Here is a 25,411-nt window from a genome sequence, read left to right on the forward strand (position 1 = left end):
CAGGAGTGGCATTACGAAACCTCACTGTCGGAGCTTGACATGCAAGCTGAAATGCTTCCTTCTGTGGTGTCGCCTTCACCTTCTGCATACGTCACAGACTATAACCGTTCCACTGGTAAGTAACTCCGTCAAGATACTGAGTAAAAAAACGGTGAAAGATACAGTGAAGAAAATGAGCATTTGAACACCCTGCTATAATGCAAGTTCTTCCACTTAGAAATCATGGAGGGCTGCATAAAGACACCTGTCCACCCCATACAATCAGTAACACTCAAACTTGTAACATGGCCAAGACCAAAGAGCTGTCCAAAGACACCAGAGACAAAATCGTACAACTTCACACGGCTGGGAAGTGCTATGGAGAAATTGCCAAGAAGCTTGGTGAAAAAAATACCACTGTTGGAGCAATCATTACAAAATGGAAAAAGCTAAACATGACAGTCAATCTCAATCGGAGTGGAGCCCCATGCAAGATATCACCTCGTGGGGTCTCAATGATCCTTAGAAAGGTAGGAATCAGCCCAGGACAACATGACAGGACCTAATACAAAACTTTCAAGGGAGCTGAAAGTCTGTGTTTCTCAGTGACAGCCCAGAAACCTGTCCGACCGAGAGAAGATCTGTGTGGAGGAGTGGGCCAAAATCCCTCTTGCAGTATGTGCAAAATTGGTCAACAACTACAGGAAATGGTTGACCTCTGTAATTGCAAGCAAAGGCTATCATACCAAATATTAACATTGTTTTTCTCAGGTGTTAAAATATTTATTTGCAGCAGTATCACACAAATCAATTGTTAAAAAAATAATACATTGTGATTTCTGGAATTTTCTTTTTAGATTATCTCTCTCACAGTGGACATGAAAATTTCAGACCCCTCCATGATTTCTCAGTGGGAGAACTTGGAATATAGCAGGGTGTTCAAATACTTATTTTCTTCACTGTACCTGCCGCACAGGTAGTTGGAGGTCCAGCACTTGAGTGAAGATGGTAGGTTTGACTTGACGATGTACGACAGCAGCGACAGAGTAGTCAAACGCCTTGCTTAGGTCGAAAGCAAACGCGATGGTACTGTTGGTAGGCTTTTCTTGGTTGAAACCACGCTCTATTTGGTTGCTGATGGGATGGAGCACTGTGCTTGTACTTTGAAGTTTCTTAAACCCATGTTGGTGACTGGCAGTTGTCAGCAACTCGCTCAGGGCGCGGAGGATTAGAAGCTCAAGCGTCTTGGCCAGCGGAGAAAACAGACGGATTGAATGATAGGACTTGCCTTCATCCATGGGTTTCCCTGGTCTGGGAAGTGGGATGACACGGCCCCGTTTCCATATGGCTGGAATGTCCAGGGTGGCCAATGAAAGGTTGTGAATGTCGGTGAGGTATTGGATAGCCTTTGGTCCAAGGTAGTTCATCATCACTGGGCATATGCCATCAGGCCCCAGCGCCTTGGAGGTTTTGGACGCTTTGATGGCCGTTCTGACTTGCGCCGTCATGAAGCGAGGATGGTTTTTGCACGACATTCCATGGAGGGAGCGCAACGTAGATTGAATGGAACGGTTGGCAAGTGGATGTTAAACGAATTGTCGATTGAAATATTGACATGCGTCCCGGTTGTTGTTCGATTGGACCCCGTTGAATTTGATGGCATGATTGTCTGGTTGTTTGGTTGGATTGCTCAAGGCTTTGATGGTAGGCCAGAGCTGTTTTAGCCCCTGGAGGCTGCATTTTCCGATTTGTTAAATCCAACGATTTTGCCGGTGCTCGGACACCAGAGGGTTAATCTGATGTTGGATATTAGGAAGTGGAGCAATAGATGGGTCTGCTGTCCGGATGGTGTCACGTTCATCGACGAGAAAGGCCGCCCAGGCAGGGTAGTTTGGGTGGACCTTTGGTATACAGCCAGAAGGAATGTATCGTTTGGCCACTCGATTCACCATGGTACAGAAATGTTTTTCACCGGAAAAAATGTTGGTAGGGGCGTCCTCCAGGTTGGCTTCGATGAAAGCCGTAAAATCCTCCCATTTCACCTTTTTATAGTTGATGTAGGTGCGTTTTTCCGACACGATGAATTCTTATGATCTTTTGAGTGCAATCGTTATAGGGAGGTGATCGGACGAAGTCTCCACCGACCACGAGTAGCTGGCTTAGAGGTTGGAGCTAGCAAGACTAATGTTGGGGGAGCTAGCGGAGTGTACCGTGAGTTGAGTGCCGGAGCCATCGTTGAGAATTCTGAACGTTGATGAGTTGATTTCGTCGGTAAGGTCGTCACTGGGGAGGTAGCTGTCCCACGCCGGGGAGTGACCATTCAGGTCGCCCAGGGTGTGGTCGCCGGCGAGTACCTAGCCGATTAACACGGAGTAGGGATGTAAACGTTGAAAATGGCTACTTCGGACGACTTGGACTGGATGGCCAGACACTGTTCGATAATGGGGTCGTTGGTGGGAGTTGGCTTGATGACACGATAGTTCATGCTACGGATGATAAATGCCGAACCTGGCAACCAGTTCATGTTGTACACTGCATCCCAGCTGAGATAGCCTCCAGTACATCTATGACGCTAGTGAGGATACGTGGTACAGAAAATGGGTGGATGAATGGATGGATGTTGTGATAGAAATAAAACTTTGCAACAAGTTTTACGCTTTCATTTGTGGGACTGTAATAAACATTCAAAAAAAGCCTTGCTACAATTATAAGCTATAAAGCTATGCCACTGACTCAATTTCTTTCCCCAAAAGCCAACAACAACAACAAAAAAAGAAATATGAAGAAATTTGAGCTTTAGTTCAAATAATGCTCACCTTGCAGAGGTTTCAACTGGTGTTTTCAGTGTCTTTGGATTCCTGATCATTTTGTCAAGAATGCTGACAATCTGATCAAATTTGGGACGTTCTTCTCTCTTTTTCTTCCAACAATCCAACATAAGCTGATGCAGGCCTGGGGCACAGTCCATTGGAGCTGGAAGACGGTAGCTCTCCTCTAGGGCTTTCATGACCTGGAGAGTGAAAACCAGTTTGAGTAACAACTTTCACTTACGCAGTCTTTTCAAGCAAAGTTAACCCAGAGCCACACTTTCAACTATGACAGACTATTTTAATTTTATCCATCCATCCATCCATCCATCCATCCATGCATTTTCTTCTCCACTTATACTCACAAGGGTCACTGGAGTGCTGGAGCCTATCCCAGCTGTCAGCGGGCAGGAAGGAGGATACACCCTGAACTGGTTGCCATCCAATCGCAGGGCACATGGAGACAGACAACAGTCACACTCACAATCACACCTTGGGCCAATTTAGAATGTCCAATGAATGCATGTTTTTGGGATGTGGGAGGAAACCAGAGTGCCAGGAGAAAACCCACACAGGCACGGGGAGAACATATAAACTTCACACAGGGAGGGCTGGGATTTAATCTTTGTTCTCAGAACTGTTACAGCTGCGCCACCATGCTACCTTTATTTTACTTATTTCTTGATTAAAACTTTGTCAAGGTAAGGTATAGTGGCAAGTCCAAAACAGTATATTAAATCGTGAAAGACTAACATTTGAAGAAGCACAATAACATAACACTCAATACTTTAAAATTGAATAAAACACAAGAACAAAAGATGAAAAACTAATAAGGCGGAACAGTTGGCCTCGTCGTTCTTTGGACCAGGGTTCAATCCCGGCCCTGCCTATGTGGAGTTTGGATATTCTCCTCGTTCCTGCGTGGGCACTCCGGTTTCCTCCCACATCCCAAAAACATGCAACATTAATTGGACACTCTAAATTCCCCCTGGTGTGATTTTGAGTTCGACTGTTGTCTGTCTCCAAGTGCCCTGCAAGTGGCTGGCAACCATTTCAGGTTGTACCCCGCCTCCTGCCTTATGATAGCTGGGATAGGTTCCAGCACTCCCGTGTCCCTTGTGAGGTTAGGCAGCTAAGAAAATGGATGGATGTATAGATAAATTAACATTTCATAAAACAAAGGAAGAAAAACTTACATTTCATAAAACAAACCAAAAAAAAAAAAAACAAAGAGGAAACAAATTACAATAGCGGAAGCAGGTTTCTGAAGAGAGAGGATGCTGGCGAGAATTTAAGGGAAAGTGTTCATATTTGCAGTGAAGCTGTCGGCTCCATTCCTTTTTTTAAAGTACTGAGCGAGAGATCTACGTTGCATATGTTCTGGTCTGGTCAGTCGGGTATATATTTTTGGGCGGCTGATTGGTATACCATCGGTTTTGACGTGATTCAGAATCTCTGTTACACTCCGTCTTCACATCCCAGTTTACGGTCAATCAAAATGCATTGTATAATGTGCCTGTCGGTGAAAAAGGCAAAGCTTGTGACCAGACAGGTGTGCAAGGTAGATCCCTCACTCAGGACTGAATCTGCCAAATACATCGGATAGGTGGAAGAAAATGAATGGCTGTAATATTCCATGTTCAAATGTCAAGTGACTTATAAGAGAGGCTCAAGAGACCCAACTGTGTCTTTCTATTTGTCAACAGTTAAAAATGACATTTACACAATATGTTCCCATGAATCAATTTGATTATTGTGTTAACTACTCACATCTTGATTGGACATGTCCCAGTATGGCCTTTCTCCAAAGGACATGACCTCCCAAATGACAATGCCATAACTCCACACATCACTTGCAGAAGTGAATTTACGAAACTGGATGGCTTCAGGGGCAGTCCATCGGACTGGTATTTTCCTATCCTGTTCCGAAAAATATAGGTGAGTGATCCGTTTTTATGTGAGTGTGTAAATTGTACATGAGTACAAAACATCCTAACCTACAATACTAAACAATACACCAAAAAGTAGGGCTGATGGATGTAAGAATTTTTTTCTTCAACCCTGCAGTTAGGTTTGTTGTTGTTGTTTATTTTTGTCAAGAATCATCAACAAGTGGGACACAATCGTGACGCGGAACGAAACTTATTGGATATTTTATACTTTTTTAACAAATAAACTAAAAAGCGGCCGTGCAATATTATTCGGCCCCTTTACTTTCAGTGCAGCAAACTCACTCCAGAAGTTCAGTGATGATCTCTGAATGATCCAATGTTGACAGATGATGATAAATCGAATCCACGTGTGTATAAAAAAGCCTCCGTATAATTGCACCTGCTCTGTGATAGTCTCAGGGTTCTGTTTAAAGTGCAGAGAGCATCATGAAGACCAAGGAACACACCAGGCAGCTCCGAGATTCTATTGTGGAGAAGTTTAAAGCCGGATTTGGATACAAAAATATTTCCCAAGCTTTAAACATCTCCAGGAGCACTGTGCAAGCAATCATTGAAATGGAAGGAGTATTATATAGATATATATAATTATCTAGTATAAATCTCTATAAACCTTGAACAAATATATTCAAGAATCTAAGTCTGTCTTTGTGAGCATTTCTCCCATGTCGAGATAATCCATTCCACCTCACAGGTGTGGCACATCAAAATATTCATTAAAGAGCACGATTATAGCAAAACCTGGTGTAAGGCTGGCCACAATAAAAGATAACTGAAATGTGAAGTTTTCCTTTATTGCGGGCGTCTGACAGATCAGAAAAATCTGTCATTTGTGACCATAATTTCCCCAACGCATTGCAACACATCTCCATCGCATAGTGTTAATCAGGTTGTTGATTGCGGCCTGTGGAATGTTGGTACATTATCTTCAATGGCTGGTAAAAGCTGCTGGATACTGGCAGGAATTGGAACACTGCTTTAGACGTTGATCTAGAGGATCCCAAAAAAGCTCAATGGGTGACATGACCTGTGAGTATGCTGGCCATGAAAGAATTGGCATGTTTTCAGCTCCCAGGAATTGTTTCCAGATTCTTACAACATGGGGTCCTGCGTTATCATGCTGCAACATGAGGTGATGGTCATAGATGAATGGCACACCGATGGGCCTCAGATCTCGTCATGGGATTGCCGAGCATTCAAAATGCTATAAAAAAATGCACTTGTGTTCTTTGCCCATAACATACGCCTGTTCATATCAAACCCACTGCCACCACGGGCCACTCGATCACAATGTTGACATCAACAAACTGCTTGGCCAGAGGAGGCCACACATGCTGTCCACCATCTGGCATGGTCAGTGAAAACTGGGATTCACCTGTGAAGAGAACACCTGTCCACCCTGCCAGATACCATCAAGCATTCGCCCAGTCAAGTCTTAACAAAATGCAGTTGGTTAGCTATGCAAACTGATTGTTGCAGCACCTGTCCGGGTGGCAGGTCGCAGACGATCTTGGAGGTGAACAGGAGGTGCTGTGGTTACATGTGATCTGTGATTGTGAGGCCGGTTACAGTTCTGCCAAATTGTCTGAAACACCTTTGGAGATGGCGTATGATTAAGAAATTAACATTCAGTTCATAGGTAACAGCTTTGGTGAACATTCCTGCAGTCAGCAAGGCAATTGCATGTTCACTCAACTTGAGTTATCTGTGAGTTTGTGCTCTGTGATAAGAGTGACCTTTATTTGGGGCCAGCCGATGGTACACCCGTGCGATAATCTTGATGTCGAATCATCATTTTTATATACCACGCCTGTGAGGTGTGATGATTATGTTGATGAAGGAGCAGTGCTCACTAACAGATTTAGTCAGATTTGTAAACAATGTTTGAGGGAAATTACCTTTTAAATGAAGAAAACATTTTAGATTAAGGAGTCCAGTTCAGTTCACAAAAAAAGGGACCAACAACAAAAGTGTTCTGTTTATATTTTTGTTCAGTGTATGTGTCGAAAAATGTCCATTTACTTCTTTTACATGTCTCTATTTATGTTTTGTTTTTTTCTTGAGTAAGTGAGTTGCTTCAGTACTTTCATTTTTACCACAGTTTTTATTTGGACAAGTGTCAGTACTTTTAGTTAATCGTGTCAGGTAACATCCTGTAGTTGGATTCTAAGTCTGTCAATGGCAGGGAATGTTCGGTACTGAGTACCAATATTATGGACCACCAACATTGCACAGTACCCCACGACGTGACTTTTCTGCACATTGCGATCATAATATTCAAATGACCTACAGTGGGGGAAAAAATATTTAATCAGCCACCAAGTGTGCAAGTTCATCCATCCATCCATCCATCCATCCATCCATCCATTATCTACTGCTTTTCTAGGTCGGGTCGCGGGGGAAGTAGCTTCAGCAGGGATACCTAGACTTCTGTTTGCCCGGCCACTTCTTTTAGCTCTTCCGGAGTGATCCCGAGCCATTCCCAAGCCAGCCGGGAGACATAGTCACACCAGCGTGTCCTGGGTCGTCCTCGGGCTCTCTTTCCGGTAGGACATGCCCGGAACACCTCACCAGGGAGGTGTCCAGGAGGCATCCGAATCAGATGCCCCAGCAACCTTATCTGGCTCCTCTCAATGTGGAGGAGTAGCGGTTCGACACTGAGCTCCTCCCAGATGACCAAGCTTCTCACCTTATCTCTAAGGGAGAGCCCGGACACACTGCGGAGGAAACTCATTTCGGCCGCTTGTATCCAGGATCTTGTTCTTTCGGTCACGACCCACAGCTAATGCCCATAGGTGAGGGTAGGAACGTACACTGACTGGTAAATTGAGAGCGTTGCCTTTCGACTTAGCTCCCTCTTTACCACAAGGGACCGATACAAAGACCACATCAATGCAGATGCTGCACCGATCCGTCGGTCGATCTCCTGCTCTATTTTTCCCTTACACGTGAACAAGACGCCAAGATACTTGAACTCCTCCACTTGGGGAAGGATCTCATCCCCAACCTGGAGAGGGCACGCCACCCTTTTCCGATTGAGGACAATAGTCTAGGATTTGGAGGTGCTGATTCTCATCCCAGCCGCTTCACACTTGGCTGTGACTCACTCCAGTGGGAGCTGGAGATCACGGCTTGACCAAGCCAACAGAACCACATCATCTGCAAAGAGCACAGATGCGATGCTGAGGCCACCAAACTGGAAACCCTCTACGCCTCGGCTGCGCCTAGAAATTCTGTCCATAAAAGTTAGGAACAAAATCAGTGACAAAGGGCGGCCTTGGTGGAGTCCAACTCTCACCGGAAACGAGTCCAACTTGTTGCCGGCAATGCAGACAAAACTCTGACAGCGGTCGTACAGGAACCGAACAGCTTTTATCAGGGGATTCAGTACCCAATACTCCTGAAGAACCCCCCACAGGACTCCCTGAGGGACACAATCAAATCCCTTCTGCAAGTCTACAAAACACATGTAGACTGGTTGGGAGAACTCCCATGCACCCTCGAGGATCCCGCCGAGAGTGTAGAGCTGGTCCACTGTTCCACGGCCAGGACGAAAACCACATTGTTCCTCCTGAATCCAAGATTCAACTTCCCAAAGGACCCTCCTCTCCAGTACCCCTGAGTAGAACTGGGAGGCTGAGGAGTGTGATCTCTCTATAGTTGTAACACACCCTCCAGTCACCCTTCTTAAAAACGGGGACCACCACCCCAGTCCAAAGGCACTGTTCCCGATGTCCACACGATGTTGCAGGGTTGTGTCAACCAGGACAGTCCCCCAACATCCAGAGCCTTTAGGAGCTCCGGGCGGATCTCATCCACCCCTGCCACCAAGGAGCTTTTTAACCACCTCGGTGACCTCAACCCCAGAGATAGAAAAGCCCGCCTCAGAGCACCTAGACTTAGCTTCCTGATGAGAAGGTATGTTGGTGGGATTGAGGAGGTCTTCGAAGGATTCTCCCCACCGACTCACAACTTCCCGAGTTGAGGTCAGCAGTCCCCCATCCCCACTATAGACAGTGTTGACGGTGCACTGCTTCCCCCTCCTGAGACGCCGGACGGTGGACCAGAATTTCCTCGAAGCCATCCTGAAGTCATTCTCCATGGTCTCACCGAACTCTTCCCACACTCAGGTTTTTGCATCAGCGACCACCGAAGCTGCATTCCGCTTGGCCAGCCGATGCCTATCAGCTGCCTCTGGAGTCCCACAGGTCAGAAATGCCCGATAGCATCCCTCACTGTTGGTGTCCACCAACGTGTTCGTGGGCTGCCGCCACGATAGGCAACGACCCCCTTACAACCACAGTTCCAGTCGGCTGCCTCAGCAATGGAGGCGCGGAACATCATCCACTCAGATTCAATGTCCCCCATCTCTTCTGGGACGTGAGCGAAGTTCTTTCGGAGGTGGGAGTTGAAATTTCTTCTGACAGGGGAATCTACCAGCCACTCCCAGCAGAGCCTCACAATATGTTTAGGCCTGCTATGTCGGATTGGCATTTTCCCCCACCATCGGAGCCAACTCATCACCAGGTGGTGATCAGTTGACAGCGACGCCCCTCTCTTCACCCGAGTGTCCAAGACATGCTCCACTGGTGCAGGCCTGGCTGCCAGGTGTTCGCCTTTGAGCCCCACCTCCAGGCCTGGCTCCAGAGGGGGGCCCCGGTGACCAACGTCCGGGCAAGGGAAACCAAGATCCAATTTTTGTAGTCATTGTGGACAAGGATATGTGTAATCAGCGACATTATCAGGATGTACAGAGCACTGAAGCCAAGGAGGATGATCATGGCTTGGCGTAGCGGTTTCTTATGCTTGTTAAAAAACACCCGTATGGTCCCATCCATAATCCTCCCCTTGGCTTAGCCGTTCATAAAGTGTTCCTCCCGGTTGCACTTTAATTGGTGTGTCGTAAACCGGTTCTGGTTGTTCTGGTATTAGTCTTAGGTTGTCATATTCATGAAGTTTTCGTCCTACCTTCCGAGTTCCTGGTACCGGGATTTATGAAGTGCTTGGTTGGGGAGTCTTGTAGTGTCCCGGCCCTGGAACTTAATAACGCGGGCGTTCAAAGGTTTGTGAGTCCCACTAGTCTATATCCTTTTTTAATTCCAATTCCGTTGGGCTTGTAGATTCTTTTTGGTTTGAGTCTTTTAATTCCCATTCTGCCATCGATCCAGCCATGCTTCCTCTTGGTTGTGTATTCTGCTGCTGCCGCTCTTTCTCCAGTCGTCTTTCTTTATATCGTCTCAGTCCTCTTGTCACTTTTCATATGCTCCACCTCTTTTTCTGGGGTTAGTCCTAGTAGTCCAAGTATTTCGTCGAGTCCTTGAAGTCCAGTGAAGAGAATAATGTATCAGTCACTTTTGTTTCTCCTTTTCTTTTCCCTTGGAGCTAGAAGCTTTGAATTCTTTTAATCGTTCTTCTACTTTTTTATCCTTTTAGAAAAAATCGTCAAGTTTTCTTGTATAGCCTGAAGGACATTGACTGAAGTTTTTTGACATTCTTCAATCTCCTTGGTAAATTTCATGTAACTTTTCTCCAACGTTTCGTGATCTTCCCTTGTAACCTTTGCCATAATGAACATAAGCCTCAATCCTTGAGATAAGTTTTTCTCTACTTCCTCTAGTTCATCTAGGCAGGCTTTCAATTCGTCGTTCGAAGTCATCTTTTCTGGTATCTCTTTTATTATTTCATTCAGGAGAGTAAGACAGTCCCGTTATGACTTCTCTTCAAATCAGTCCCATTATATCCTTGGGCTCGGGATATGATCCTTCAAGAATGGTTGTCCATATTTCTTGTGACTTTTGGTCAAGATCTTTACACTGTTCCAGTACACGCTCTGTAAATTCTGGAAGACCGTCCAATATTGGGCTAGCTCGTCAGGTAAAGTTTTGAAGTGCTATAACAAGCCTTGTTACTTGTACATAGTCTTCTCTTAGTGTTTGTGACTGTGTTAATAGTAGTCCAAATACCTGGGTTAGGGCCTGCATACGTCTTTCCACTCTATCCAGCCGATCATTCAATTCTCTGTCTTGTTTGGCCATCCGTTTTTCTTTCTCGGCTTTAAGTCTGTGTTGAAGAGGATGTTGATGCACTACTTGGTCTATTCCACAGGTGAGACAGCTGTTCTTTGATGTCTTCTTGTTGTTTCTCTGCTTTCCCTTCTTTACTCTCCTCTCTTGATTGTAAGATGTTGGTTTTATCCAATGCATGTTCCTCCTCCTTTTGGGAGGAGCTTTTCCCTCCCGTGAGTTGTTGTTTCAAAGGCCATCGAGACTTTTTGGGTTCCCAACCTTTGTCCCTGATGCTTTTCTCCTTCCAGAATTTCTCTTTCAAATCTAGGTCTCATCCTACCTGTGTGGCATAGTCACTCATCATATTATACATAACACCCTCCATTTCAAATTCCAGCCTCATCACTCGATATGATATTCTTTTCATCTCCAAGACATTCTCAGCCAGCTCTTTAAAATAACCTTTAATGCATGGTAAAATAATTTAAACCCTGCTCCTAAACTTCGAGCCTTACTCCCTTTCCACCTGCTCTCTTGGATGCACAATATATAAACCTTTCTCCTAATCATCATGTCAATCAACTCCTCATCTTTTCCTGAGCTTTTCCTGTCGTAGTCCCAAATTTCCAAGTATACAGAGCTGGGACCAAACTCGGCTACCATCAGTAACACACTATTCCACCAGGGACTCAGATCCTGCAGAGCCAGACATGTCCCTCTGTTTAAATCAGTGCATGTCCATGACCTTCTGAAGTTTGCTGGAGAGCTTTTGGATGATCCAGAATAGGATTGGGACAATGTCATGTGGGCAAAGAAAATAAAAACAAAACTAGTGGGTTAAAACTTGCCATGTTTGGAGGAGAAAGAATGCTGAGTTCCATCCAAAGAATACGGTACCTATTGTGAAGTATGGGGCTGGAAAAGCATGCTCTGGAGTTTCAAAGGGACCAGGACGACTGAGCCGTGTAAATGTGAGGTTTTCAGTGAAAAACATGGTTGGATGTTTCATCGTGACAATGATCCCAAACACATTTCCAAGAAAAGAGTATCTAAAAAAAGTATTGAGATGAACTTTTCTTTTTGCCCAAATATTTATTTTCCAACCTGATTTGTTAATAAATTCCTTCATCGGATGATGTGATTTTTTGGAAATTTTTTTTTCATTTTGTCTCTCATACGTGAGGTATACCTTTGATGAAAATTACAGGCTTTTCTCCTTTTTTTAAGTGTGAGAACTTGCACAATTGGTGGCTGACTAAATATTTTTGTGTCCCACTGCAATTTGCAGCTCTCCATCCATCCATCCATCCATCCATCCATCCATCCATTTTCTGAGCCGGTTATCCTTACAAGGATCGCCGGATTGCTGGAGCCAATCCCAGACAACAATCACACTCACAATCATACCAAGAGGGAATTTAGAGTCTCCAATGAATCTGTTTTGGGGATGTGGGAGGAAACACATGCAGACACGGGGAGCACATACAAACTCCACACAGGTGGGGCTGGGATTTGAACCTCGGTCTTCAAAACTGTCAGGACTCTACTGCTGCGTCGCGGTTCCGCCTCATTAACATCCAACCAAAGAAAATAAGGCATTTGTTTGGGTAAAAACGAAATGTATTTGTGACCCACAGGGGTGAAGATATATATATTTTTTTAAATTGACTTACAGATTTTGAGTAGACTGCTTCAAGATCATTATTTATTATCCTGGACAGGCCAAAGTCCGACACTTTACATACAAGATTACTGTTGACAAGGATGTTTCGAGCACCCAGATCTCGATGGACGTATCCTGTATCAGCAAGATATCTCATTCCTGCTGCTATGTTCCGGAGCATTCCAACCAACTGAATGGCTGTGAACTGACCACCGTGTGTCTGTGCAAAGAAAAATATGGCGATAAGCAATCTTTACTGCATCTGGGGCTTTTTAGACATACATGATACTCACTCTTAGGAAAGAATCTAATGAGCCGTTCTCCATGTACTCTATCACAATCATCACTGGTTTTCCTGCAATGAAATGACTGATTACTGTTACTCTCTCTAACCCTATATTCTAATGCTAATACTTTTTTTTATCTTCACAAAATACTGTTCACAAAATGCTCCATCGGAAAAAACGTAAATCTCATGTTACAAGATGTTTAAAACATGTTAATCATTGAATTTTAATTGTATATATTTGCTTTTAGAAGGCAGTATGGTGAATTTAATAAGATACACTGTAATGTGAAAAAAAACAACTATTTGACACATTACCTCTTGCCACTACTCCCTCAAGATGTACAACATTGGGATGGTCGAACTGTCCCATAATGCTGGCCTCGCACAGAAAGTCCCTTTTCTGCTTCTCTGTGTAACCCACTTTTAAGGTTTTGATAGCGACAGAAGTGTCCTGTTTTCCAGGTACTTTTAGCCAGCCACTGCAGACTTCCCCGAACTGTCCTGCACAGCATGATTGGTTAAAGGTAAAGAAAAATGATCAGGCAATTTCAACAACAATAATTTACATATGCCTTCAATTTTCAGTTGGTAATAATATTAATAATAATAATAATCATTAAGTCACTCATTATTTTGTAGGGTTAACAGTAATCCCTTTCTACTTCGCGCCTCACCTATCAGATTCAATGCATCGCAGATTTCTGCCCCCCACAAAAAAAAGAAAAAAAATTGGATCGCTACATACTAAGGTGCCATCCCCTGCATGTCGACATGGACCAATGAAGCAAAAACAATAATAAAGAGAAAATTTAAAAAAATGCCAGCATACATTCATACAGTACAGTAGCGAGAAGGCGCTTTGATCGGGTATAATGCGGCATCCTCAGCAAGACGACAAGCACCAATGAAGCAAAAAAAAAAAAAAAAAAAAAAAACCACACCATTTACCCTTACTTTGCGGTTTTTCACTTTTCGCGGATGGTTCTTGTACCAATTAACTAAGAAAAACGAGGGATTACTGTACAGATATTTGAGCAACATATGGTCCCTTCGAAGCAACCCCTTTTTCAGGGCCATTCCTGGTTATTTCAGCAAGAGAATGCCAAATCACATTCTGTGTGTTACAATAGCATCATAGTAAAAGTGTTTTGGGTACTACATTGGCCTGCCAACATTCCAGGCCTGTCTCCCATTGAAAATATGTGATGGATTATGAAGAGTAAAATAAGATAAGAGAGACTCCGAACTGTTGAACAGCTGAAGCTGTATATCAAGCAAGAATGGGAAAGAATTCCACCAACAAAGCTTCAACAATTCAGGTCCTCAGTTCCTAAACATTTACTGAATGGTTTTAAAAGAATAGGTGATGTTACACAGTGGTAAACATGTCCCTGTCCAAGCAAATTTTGAAGATGTTGCAGCCGTAAAATTCAAAATTGATTATTTGCAGGAAAAAAAGTCTATCAGTTTGAACATTAAATATCTTCTCATTGTGGTGGATGACACGCCGTGGCGACCCTTAATCGGGACAAGCCAAAAGGAAAAGAAGAAGACGAAGAAGAAGAAGTTTTGGGGAAGTTCCAAAAATTACAAATAACATGCAGAAACGTTCTTCAGTCTTCTTCTTTTCCTTTTGGCCTGTCCCATTAGGCATCGCCACAGTCAATCATCCTTTACCACATCAATCCATCTCCCGCCTTCCTTCTCTCAAACATCAACTGCCCTCATGTCTTATCTGAAGGCATCCATCAATCTTATCTTTGATCTGCCTCTGGCTCTCTTGCCTGCACGCTCCAGCCTCCTCATCCTTCTTCAAATATAGTCAGTGTCTTTCCTCTGGATGTGTCCAAACCATCTAAGTCAGCTCTCTCTAACTTTGTCTCCACAACATCTTACCTTGGTTGTTCCTCAATTTTCCAATTTTATCCATCGTGTTCACTCGTAGAGTGAATCTCAACAAGCTTAATTTCCATCACCTCCAGCTCTGCTTCCTGTTGCCTCTTCGGTTCCATTATCTCCAATCTTTACATCAGCTGGCCTATCTGCTGTCTTGTAAACTTTGCCCTTCCCCTAGCAGACACTCTTCTCAGAATCAGAATCAGATTTATTGGCCAAGAGTGTAAAAACACACAAGGAGTTTTTCTCTGACAGTCGGTGCTGCCCTGGTGCGCCATTCAGAACAAGAACAACAAAGTAACAAGAACAAAGAACAAGAGACATTTCTGTTTCTAGGAACTATTCATTATAAGAGTCACAGATGTGCAAGATGAAAAGTCTTCTTCATTTAGACACATGAAACACATACTGTCACATTAAACACCTTACACATTCCTTCTCCCGTTCCAACCTGCATGCACCCGTTTCTTCACTTCCTTGCCACACTCACCACTGCTTTGGACAGATGTCCCAGAGAGTTTAAAGTCCTCTGCCCTTGCAATTTCTTCGCTCGTGTCACCTCACTGTTCCCTCTCCACCTCTCCCACCCATGCACACATAGTCTGTCATTTCTTCAGCTAATCTTTTTCCTCTCCTCTACACTATATCCCTCCAACTTTCTAACTATTCCTCCACCTCCACCAGGACACTTACCCCCCATTCTTAACAAAATCTTTTCATTTACCACATTTTTTATGAACAAGCTTGTCGAAAACACCACAGCTACCTCTGCTAGATTTTTCCATACCTCCACAAGAATGTCATTAGGAGTAACCTCCTTCCCATTTTTCATTCTCTTTAATGGCTTTCTAACTTCCCCCTTACCAATCACTGTCACTTCCTGGTCCACCATACTTGCCTCTTCTACTCTTCCTTCTCTATCATTTTCCTTATTCATCAACTCTTGAAAGTATTATTTCCATCCATCCGGCAAATTACTGGCACCGGTCAACACGTTGACACATGCTCCTCATCTCTATCCCTCTGTCTGGCCAACATGTAGAGATCATATTCTCCTTCTTTCATGACCATTGTGGCATACATGTCATCATATGCCTCTTTTGGCCTTTGACATTGCATCCTTTGCATTATGTCACATCTCTCTGTATTCATTTCGCCTATCCTTGGTGCTGTCAGTGTCCCTCCTGTACTCAGAGGTTCCACCAGTAAGTCTCTTTTGGTCCTTTCCTGCTAGCAGATACAACAAGTGCTCTCCACCCGGCTTCTCTCATCACTTTGGCCGGAGTGGTCCAGTTTTCTGGAAGTTCCTCCTGTCCACCAAAAGTCTGTATTACCATTTCTCTAAAAGCCACACAATACTCTTCCTTTCTCAGCTTCCATGACATGGCTCTCTGCTCTGCTTTTGTATTTCCTTCACCAACATGTCCACCAATTGAACAATCTGCACCTTTCAAGGCTTTCTTTCTTTGTTTGGGATACTCACAACCACTTCATCTCACTCCTTACAAAAATTCTCTTTCACCTCGAGGTCACACCCTACCTGTTGGGCATACAGTGAAGAAAATAAGGATTCCAACACCCTGCTATATTGAAAGTTCTCCCACTGAGAAATCATGGAGGGGTCTGAAATTTTGATCAGAGGTGCATGTCCACTGTGGGAGAGATAATGTAAAAAGAAAAATCTAGAAATCACAATGCATAATTTTTTCATGATTTATTCATGTGAAACAGTTGCAAATAAGTATTTGAACACCTGTCTATCTGTTAGAATTCTGACCCTCAAAGACCTGTTAGTCTGCCTTTAAAAGTCCACCTCCACTTCATGTATTATCCTGAATCAGATGCAGCTATGTGAGGTCGTTAGCTGTATAAAGACACCTGTCCACCCCATACAATCAGTAAGATTCAAACTTGAAACATGGCCAAGACCAAAGAGCTGTCCAAAGACACTAGAGACAAAATTGTACAACTCCACACGGCTGGAAAGAGCTACGGAGAAATTGGCAAGTAGCCTGGTGAAAAAAGGTCCACTTTTGGATTAATCATTAGAAAATGGAAGAAGCTAAACATGCCTCAATCGGAGTGGAGCCCCATGTGAGCTATCACCTTGTGGGGTCTCATTGATCCTGAGAAAGGTGAGGAATCAGCCCAGAACTACATGACAGGACTTGGTCAATGACCTGAAAAGAGCTGGGACCAACGTTTCCAAGATGACTGTTGGTAATACACTAAGACGTCATAGTTTGAAATCATGCATGGCACGGAAGGTTCCCCTGCTTAAACCAGAACATGTCAAGGCCTGTCTTAAGTTTGCCAGTGACCACTTGGATGATACAGAGGAGTCATGGGAGAAAGGTTTGTGGTCAGATGAGACCAAAAGTGAACTTTTTGGTCATAATTACACTAACCGTGTTTGGAGGAAGATGAATGATGAGTTCCATCCCAAGAATACCATCCCTACTGTGAAGCATAAGGGTGGTAGCGTCATGCTTTGGGGGTGTTTTTCTACACATCGGACAGGACGACTGCACTGTATTAAGGAGAGGATGACCATGGCCATGTATTGTGAGATTATGGAGAACAACCTCTTTCCCTCAGTCAAGAGCATTGAAGATGGGTCGTGGCTGGGTCTTTCAACATGACAATGACCCAAAACACAGCCAGGAAAACCAAGGAGTGGCTCCGTAAGAAGCATATCAAGGTTCTGGTGTTGCCTAGCCAGTTTCCAGACCTAAACCCAATAGAAAATCTTCGGAGGCAGCTGAAACTCAGTGTTTCTCAGCGACAGCCCAGACACCTGTCTGATCTAGAGAAGATCTGTCTGGCGGAGTGGGCCAAAATCCCTCCTCCCAATGCGTGCAAACCTGGTAACCAACTACAGGAATGGTTTCACCTCTGGAATTGCAAACAAACTACTACTGTACCAAATATCAATTTTGGTCTTCTCAGGTGTTAAAATACTTATTTGTAGCTGTATCACACAAATAAATTGTTAAAAAAAAACATCATAAATTGTGATTTCTGGATTTTTCTTTTTAAATGATCTCTCTCACAGTGGACATGAACCTACGATGAAAATTTCAGACTCCTCCATGATTTCTAAGTGGGAGAAATTACAGTATAGCATTGTGTTCAAATACTTATTTTCTTCACTGTACCTGCCGCACAGGTAGTTGGAGGTCCAGCACTTGAGTGAAGATGGTAGGTTTGACTTGACGGCCACCTCGTTGCTCAAAAGCTAATAGAAAGACCCAAGGAGCAAGGCAAGAGTGAAGAAGAAGTTGCTAGAACCAGGAGTCAGTTGACAAATACCTTGGGGGCATGTTAAAGGAGGACCCAGGACCAGACAAGATCATGGTCATCAGCTTGAATCTATTGAACAGTTATGACGCATAAAATGAGATTAAAATCATATATTAATATAAAATAAAGCCAAATTTGTCCTCTCTACTCACAGGTGAAGCATATAGAATGAATCTTGGCAAATCCGCTGCCTCATGTTAAAATCACATCTCCTGCTGATAGTCAAATAAAAACAGTTCTCAAAACCTCCCAGCTCTGCTTGTAAAGTTAACACACACAGACATCAAGGCATACATTTGGAATAATTGGACTGAGTTTGTAAAATCCATCCATCCATCTGTCCATCCAATTTCTGACCCACTTATAGTCACGAGAGGCATGGGAGTGCTGGAGCCTGTCCCAGCTGTCATCGGGCAGGAGGCAGGGTACACCCTGAACTGGTTGCCAGCCAATCGCAGGGCAGATGGAGACAGACAACAGAATAAAAAAAAAAGTTCTTCGGCTTTGAAGTTCCTCCCAGCATCAGTGGATTCCTTTGATGCTTGTCCAGATTTCCAGGGTAGATGTTAATTAGTTTAGGGTGCACTTGATAAACGGCAGGCATTCTATGGTGGTACTCTCACAGCAGGGCCACTTGGAAGAAAATAGTTGATCAAGCTGTGGGGAGTCACTGCGAAACCTCATCGTGGGAACATGTCCACTACAACAGTGTATTTTCAATTATTTATTTAAACTAAAGACTAGAAAGAATATATATTGTTTAATAAAAACAAGTAACCTATTCATGTTGAATAAAAGTATTTATGGTGACTCAACAAAAGGTTTTTTTATTTTTATTAAAAACTTTATTCCGCAACAGGACTTAAAAATGCACTTCCAACAAGTCGTGTTGAAATTTTCATTTTTATTTTTATGTTGAGGTTTTATTGGCTGAACATTACCAATCTACCAATCAAACTTGAATTTTATAATCAAGCAATCAAGCAATAGTAAAGTAAATATGTTACTTCTTCATGATAATTGTTGCTCCACTGGTAGTAGGGTGCAAAATAACTTCCGACTACTACAACTTGTATTTTTGGTGGCAGCAGGGAAAAAGGATGACCTTGGACAAGAAGAAATGGCACTACAAAGACACTCATTGACCACATTTGCAAGACCGAAGTACAGTGATTTTTCAAAGCAAAACTCTTGGATCTTTCAAGCCATGGAATATTTACAATGAACTTTGCTCCCAGAAATATACAGTCTCAAGCTACCTCCCATATTGAAAGTGGGGATATTTGACTATCAAAGGGACTAAATGGACAGCTGAAATACTTACCTGCTCCAATAACCCGCTCAATTTTTATGCAGGATGCATCCAGCTCCTTGGCAAATTGATGGAGAGCTCTGTTTGGTTCCCCTTTGGCTTTAGGGTCAATATACGTTTTGGTGCCTGGAAATTTTAACAAAAAAAAAAAAGAGAAGGTTACAATTTCCCTTAAAAATCTGATATGAGAAAGGGGAAGGGAAGGATGTAAGAGCAAATAGTAATGAACACATGGTTTTGAATATGATAATTAGTGTGCACCCAAAATTAAATTACTTTAATACATCAAAAAAATACATTACAATACTTTCATACAGCAAAAAAATACATTACAAATATATATACCCAGACATTCGTTGCCCCTGCCACTTCTTTCAGCTCTTCCAGAGGGATCCCGAGCCATTCCCAGGCCAGCCGAAAAACATAGTCTCTCCAGCATGTCCTGGGTCGTCTCTGGGGTCTGTTTCCAGTAGGACATTCCCGCAACACCTCACCAGGGAGGCATCTGGGAGGCATACGGATCAGATGCCCCAGCCACCTCATCTGGCTCCTCTCAATGCTGAGGATCAGAGACTTGACACTGAGCCCCTCCTGGATGAACGAGCTTCTCACCCTATCTCTAGGGGAGAGCCTGGACACTGCGGAGGAAACTCCTTTCACCCGCTTGTACCCGGGATCTTGTTCTTCCACAGCTTGTCCCCATAGGTGAGGGTAGGAACGTAGATCGACTGCTAAATTGAGTGTTTCGCCTTTCGACAAAGCTCCTTCTTCACCACAACGGGCCGATACAAAGTCCTTCATCAGGGGGCTTGGTACCCCATACTCCTGAAGAACCCCCCATTAGACTCCCCGAGGGACAGAGTTGAATTCCTTCTCCAACTCCACAAAACACATGGAGACTGGTTGGGCGAACTCCCATGCACCCTCGAGGACACTGCTGAGGGTGTAGAGCTCGTCCACTGGTCCACGGCCAGAACAAAAACAACATTGTTCCTCTTGGATCTGAGATTCAACTTCCCAATGGACCCTCCACTCCAGCATCGCTGAATAGACCTTACATGGGAGGCTGAAGAGTGTGATCCCCCTATAGTTGGAACACACTTCTTGAAAAAGGGGACCACCACCCCAATCTTCCAATCCAGAGGCACTGTCCACAATGTCCATGCAATGTTGCCACAACATCCAGAGCCTTTAGGAACTCTGGGTGAATCTCATCCACCCCTGGAGCCCTGCCACCAAGGAGCTTTTTAACCACCTCAGTGACCTCAACTCCAGAGAAAGAAGATCCCGCTTCAGAGAACCCAGATTCAGCTCCCTCATGGTAAGTCGTGTTAGTGGAATTGAGGAGGTCTTCAAATTATTCTCTCCACCGACTCACAACATCCCGAGAAGAGGTCAGCAGTTCCCCTTCCCCACTATACACCGTGTTGACGGTGCAATGGTTCCCCATCCTGAGACGCGGGACGTTAGACCAGAATTTCCTTGAAGCCTTCTTGAGGTTGTTCTCTATGGCCTCACTGAACTCCTCCCACGCCCGGGTTTTTGCCTCATTGACCACCAAAGCTGCATTCCGATTGGCCAGCCGGTACCTTTCAGCTGCCTCGGGAGTCCCGCAGGCTAAAAATGCCTGATAGGACTCCTTATTCAGCTTGACAGCATCCTCACCAATGTGTTCTAGGGTTCCCGCCATGACAGGCACCGACCACCTTACGGCCACAGCTCCAGTCGACCGCCTCAGCAATGGAGGCGCGGAAGATCGTCCACTCTGACTCAATGTCGCCCACCTCCCCCAGAATGTGTGCAAAGTTCTATCGGAGGAGGGAGTTGAAATTCCTTCTGACAGGGAAATCTGCCAGCCGTTCCCAGCAGACCCTCACAATACGTTTGGGCCTGCCACGTGGGACCGGCAACTTCCCCCACCATCGGAGCCAACTCACTACCAAGTGGTGATCAGTTGACAGCTCTGCCCCTCTCTTCACCCTAGTGTCCAAGACATATGGTCGCAAGTCCGATGATATGACTAAAATGTCGATCATTGAACTGTGTCCTGGTGCCAGGTGCACATGTGGACACCCCTGTGCCTAAACATGGTGTTCGTTATGCACAATCAGTGATGAGCACATAAGTCCAACAAACTTTATTATTACACCACTCGGGTTCTGATTGGGGGGGGGGCCGTTCTTCCCAATCACGCCCTTCCAGGTCTCACTGTCATTGCCCATGTGAGCATTGAAGTCCCCCAGCAGGATGATGGAGTCCCCAGAGGGCGCGCCCTTGAGCACTCCCTCTAAGGACTCCAAAACAGGTGGATACTCTGAACTGTTGTTTGGGGTCAAATGTTTCCTGTTGTTGTTCACCAGGTTGGCACACACTGCAAGAGGGATTTTGGCCAACTCTTCCACAAAGATCTTCTCTAGATCAGACGGGCTTTCTTTCGTTTCTGGGCTGTTGCTGAGAAACACGGAGTTCCAGCTCCCTCTAAAAACTTTCTATTGGGTTTAGGTCTGGAGAATGGCCAGGCCACGACAGAACCTTGATATGCTTTTTACGGAGCCAGCCTTGGTTTTCCTGGCCGTGTGCTTCGGGTCATTGTCATGTTGAATGACCCAGCCACGACCCATCTTCAATCCTCTGATTGAGGGAAAGAGGTTGTTCTCCAAAATCTCGCAATACATGGCCTCGGTCATCCTCTCCGTGATATAGTGCAGTCCTCTTGTCCCATGTGCAGAAAAACACCCCCAAAGCATGATGCTACCAGCCCCATGCTTCACAGTAGGGATGGTATTCTTGGGATGGAACTCATCATTTGTCTTCCTCCAAAGATGGTTAGTGTTTCAGACCCCTCCATGATTTCTAAGTGGGAGAACTTGCAATATAGCAGGGTGTTCAAATACTCATTTTCTTTACTGTATATCTCATCGGAACGTCTGGAACTCGTATACCAACTCGAGCTCCTTCCCTGTCCTTAGAGCTAGTTTCTGTAGCCGGGAATCAGATTGCCAAGGTTCCCGCCTTTGTTCTCTGCCCAGCTTACATTGCACCCGTGGTCACAGGTGGTGAGCCCATGGGAAGGATGTTACCGTTTTGGGCTGTGCCTGGCTACCAGGCATTCACCTTCGCGCCCCACCTCCAGGCCTGGCTCCAGAGGGAGGCCCCGGTGACCTGCGTCCGGGCAATGGAAACCATGATCCAAATTTTGTATTGTCATTCGTCATAGGGGCTTTGTAGTATTCTATCTATCTATCTATCTATCTATCTATCTATCTATCTATCTATCTATCTATCTATCTATCTATCTATCTATCTATCTATCTATCTATCTATCTATCTATCTATCTATCTATCTATCTATCTATCTATCTATCTATCTATTCTCTTAACCTCTTATCCTCACAAGGGTTGCAGGAGGGCGAGAGCCTATCCCAGCTGTCAACGGCCAGGAGGCAGGATTTACCCTGAACAGTTTGCCATCCAATTGCAGGGCATATGAAGAAAGACAATAGTTGCATTCACAATTACACTGTTGTCAATCCTCATGGTACAACGGTCCAACTTACTCATGTAAGCCATATAATTCCTCTTTCTCTTGTTCACTCTTGTGTCTTCTCATTCTCAGCGTTCCTTACCCATGTCATTCCTCCTATAAAGTCAGCTCCCTGTTCTGTCCACTGCCTGCCACCTGTCCACACCACCGCCTGACAACACAGCCAGAACCACCTCCATAATCTTTCCTCAATAAACAAATTACACCTCCCTCCGCTGGCTCTTTCGTCCAGCTTCTGCCAATCCATGACAGACTACTTAGTCCATTATGGACCCAGGAACCCTGGAGCCATTTAAAAATGCGCTCACCATCCAAAGTGCCTACATAGACAAGGAAGGATGCTCCAAGAAATCACAGAATCACTACACTCCCTCAGGGAACAGGTATCCCTGCTTTCATCATATTTGAAATCCAACCCTCCTCTGCGAAGTACTCCTCCTAAGCCCACAGCTTCTAAGCCACCAGACATCCCATTCAATGAACCTCATGTCCCTCTGCCTGAGCCCTACTTCGGGGACTAAGGTGCATGTACCCAGTTACGATGAAATTGGTCACTCGTGTTACATATATAGCCATACAGTTATCCCATAAAAACAATCCAAAGTAGCATATGGCATTAATCTCCTCTGCGGCGGGGGTTGGCAATTGGCTCAGGGTCACCACATATCCGTTTTTTCACAGAGTAGAGCAGAATGATGGTTACGTGGGTGGCAACTTCATAAAAGATGACACAGGTTGTCAGTTATCCACAGCAATGCAGTTACCAGAGTTCAGCACAAGTGCATAACACGCCCTCTTTGGCTATCACAGTTTTCAATTACAACATCATACTTGAGATGTGTCTAATGTGGCCCTATGGGGACACAAGCCAGTGCAATCTTTAGGCCAGTCCCGAGCCCGGATAAATGCAGATGGTTGTGTCAGGAAGGGCATCTGAGATAAAATTATGCCAAACAAGTATGAACATTCATGCCTTAGCAGCATCCTTTTAACCAACTTTGTGACCTCAACGCCAAAGATATGAGAGCCCAACTCAGAGGTCTCAGATTCTGATTCCTTATGGCAAGCTGTTTCAGTGGAATTGAGGAGGTCTTCAAAGTATTATGCCCACGGAGTTACAATGTCCTGAGTCAAGATCAGCTGCACCCCATCTCCACCATACACAGTGTTAATAGTGCACTGCTTCCCACCCTCCTGAGATGCCAGAGTGTGGAGCAGAATTTCCTCAAAGGTATCCAGAAGTCATTCCCCATGGCCTCACCAAACTTCCAGGTTTTTGCCTCAGCGACCACAAAAGCTGCATTCAACTTGGAGAGCTGTTACTCATCACCTGCCTCAGGAGTCCCACAGGCCAAAAGGTCCCTGTCCCCCACCAACATTTTTGGGGATTGCCACCATGACAGGCACTAACTACATTACGGCCACAGCTCTGGTCGACTGCCTCGAAAATAGGAGCGCAGAACATTGTCCACTCTGACTCATTGTACCCTGCCTCCCACTAGACGTGGGTGTAGTTCTGCTGGAGGCGGGAGTTGAAACTCCTTCGAACAGGGGATTCTTCCAGACATTCCCAGCAGACACTCACAATACATTTCGAGGCATTTACCCCCACCTCTTCTTCTTCTTCTTTTCCTTTCGGCTTGTCCCGTTAGGGGTCACCACAGCGTATTATCTTTTTCCATCTTAGCCTATCTTCTGCATCTTCCTCTCCAACCCCAACTGCCCTCATGTCTTCCCTCACCACATCCATAAACCTTCTCTTTGGTCTTCCTCTCGCTCTTTTTGCCTGGCAGCTCCATCCTCAGCACCCTTCCACCAATATACTCACTCTCTCGCCTCTGAACATGTCCAAATCATCGAAGTCTGCTCTCTCGACTCTTGTCTCCAAAACATCCAACTTTGGCTGTCCCTCTAATGAGCTAATTTTTAATCCTATCCAACCTGCTCACTCCGAGCGAGAACCTCAACATCTTCATTTCTGCTACCTCCAGTTCTGCTTCCTGTTGTATCTTCAGTGCCACCGTCTCTAATCCGTACATCCGGCCTCACCACTGTTTTGTAAACTTTGCCCTTCATCCTAGCAGAGCCTCTTCTGTCACATAACACACCAGACACCTTCCACCAGCTGTTCCAACCTGGTTGGACCCATTTCTTCACTTTCCTTACCACACTCACCATTGCTGTGGATTATTGACCCTAAATATTAGAAGTCCTCCACCCTCGCTATCTCTTCTCCCTGTAGCCTCACTCTTCCCCCTCCACGTTTCTCATTCGCGCACATATATTCTGTTTTACTTTGGCTAATCTTCATTCCTCTCCTTTCCAGTCCATGTCTCCATCTTTCTAATTGTTCCTCTGTATGCTCCCTGCTTTCACTGCATATCACAATATCATCTGCGAACATCATGGTCCAAGGGGATTCCAGTCTAAACTCATCTGTCAGCCTATCCATTAGCACTGCAAACAGGAAGGGGCTCAGAGCTGATCTCTGATGCAGTCCCACCTCCACCTTAAATTCTTCTGTCACACTTAAGGCACACCTCACCATTGTTCTGCTGCCATCATACATGTCCTGTACTATTTTAAAATACTTCTCGGCCACACCAGACTTACGCATGCAGTACCACAGTTCCTCTCTTGGTACTCCGTCATAGGCTTTCTCTA

General features: G+C 44.7%; 1 protein-coding gene across 5 annotated transcripts in view; it reads right to left on the reverse strand.

The window, feature by feature from the left end:
* epha7 (eph receptor A7) overlaps positions 1-25,411 on the reverse strand; it is a 217,983-nt gene that overhangs the window by 13,739 nt on the left and 178,833 nt on the right. For all 5 annotated transcript variants that reach the window (XM_061812988.1, XM_061812991.1, XM_061812987.1 and 2 more), the window contains 6 exons: positions 19,216-19,329; positions 13,008-13,193; positions 12,697-12,758; positions 12,414-12,623; positions 4,557-4,706; positions 2,796-2,989 (listed from right to left, as the gene is read on the reverse strand). In XM_061812988.1, coding sequence (XP_061668972.1) covers positions 2,796-2,989; positions 4,557-4,706; positions 12,414-12,623; positions 12,697-12,758; positions 13,008-13,193; positions 19,216-19,329 — 916 coding nt within the window. The remainder of the gene's footprint in view (positions 1-2,795; positions 2,990-4,556; positions 4,707-12,413; positions 12,624-12,696; positions 12,759-13,007; positions 13,194-19,215; positions 19,330-25,411) is intronic.

Source organism: Syngnathoides biaculeatus, chromosome 23, assembly GCF_019802595.1.
Source record: "Syngnathoides biaculeatus isolate LvHL_M chromosome 23, ASM1980259v1, whole genome shotgun sequence".
NCBI classification, from domain to species: domain Eukaryota; kingdom Metazoa; phylum Chordata; class Actinopteri; order Syngnathiformes; family Syngnathidae; genus Syngnathoides; species Syngnathoides biaculeatus.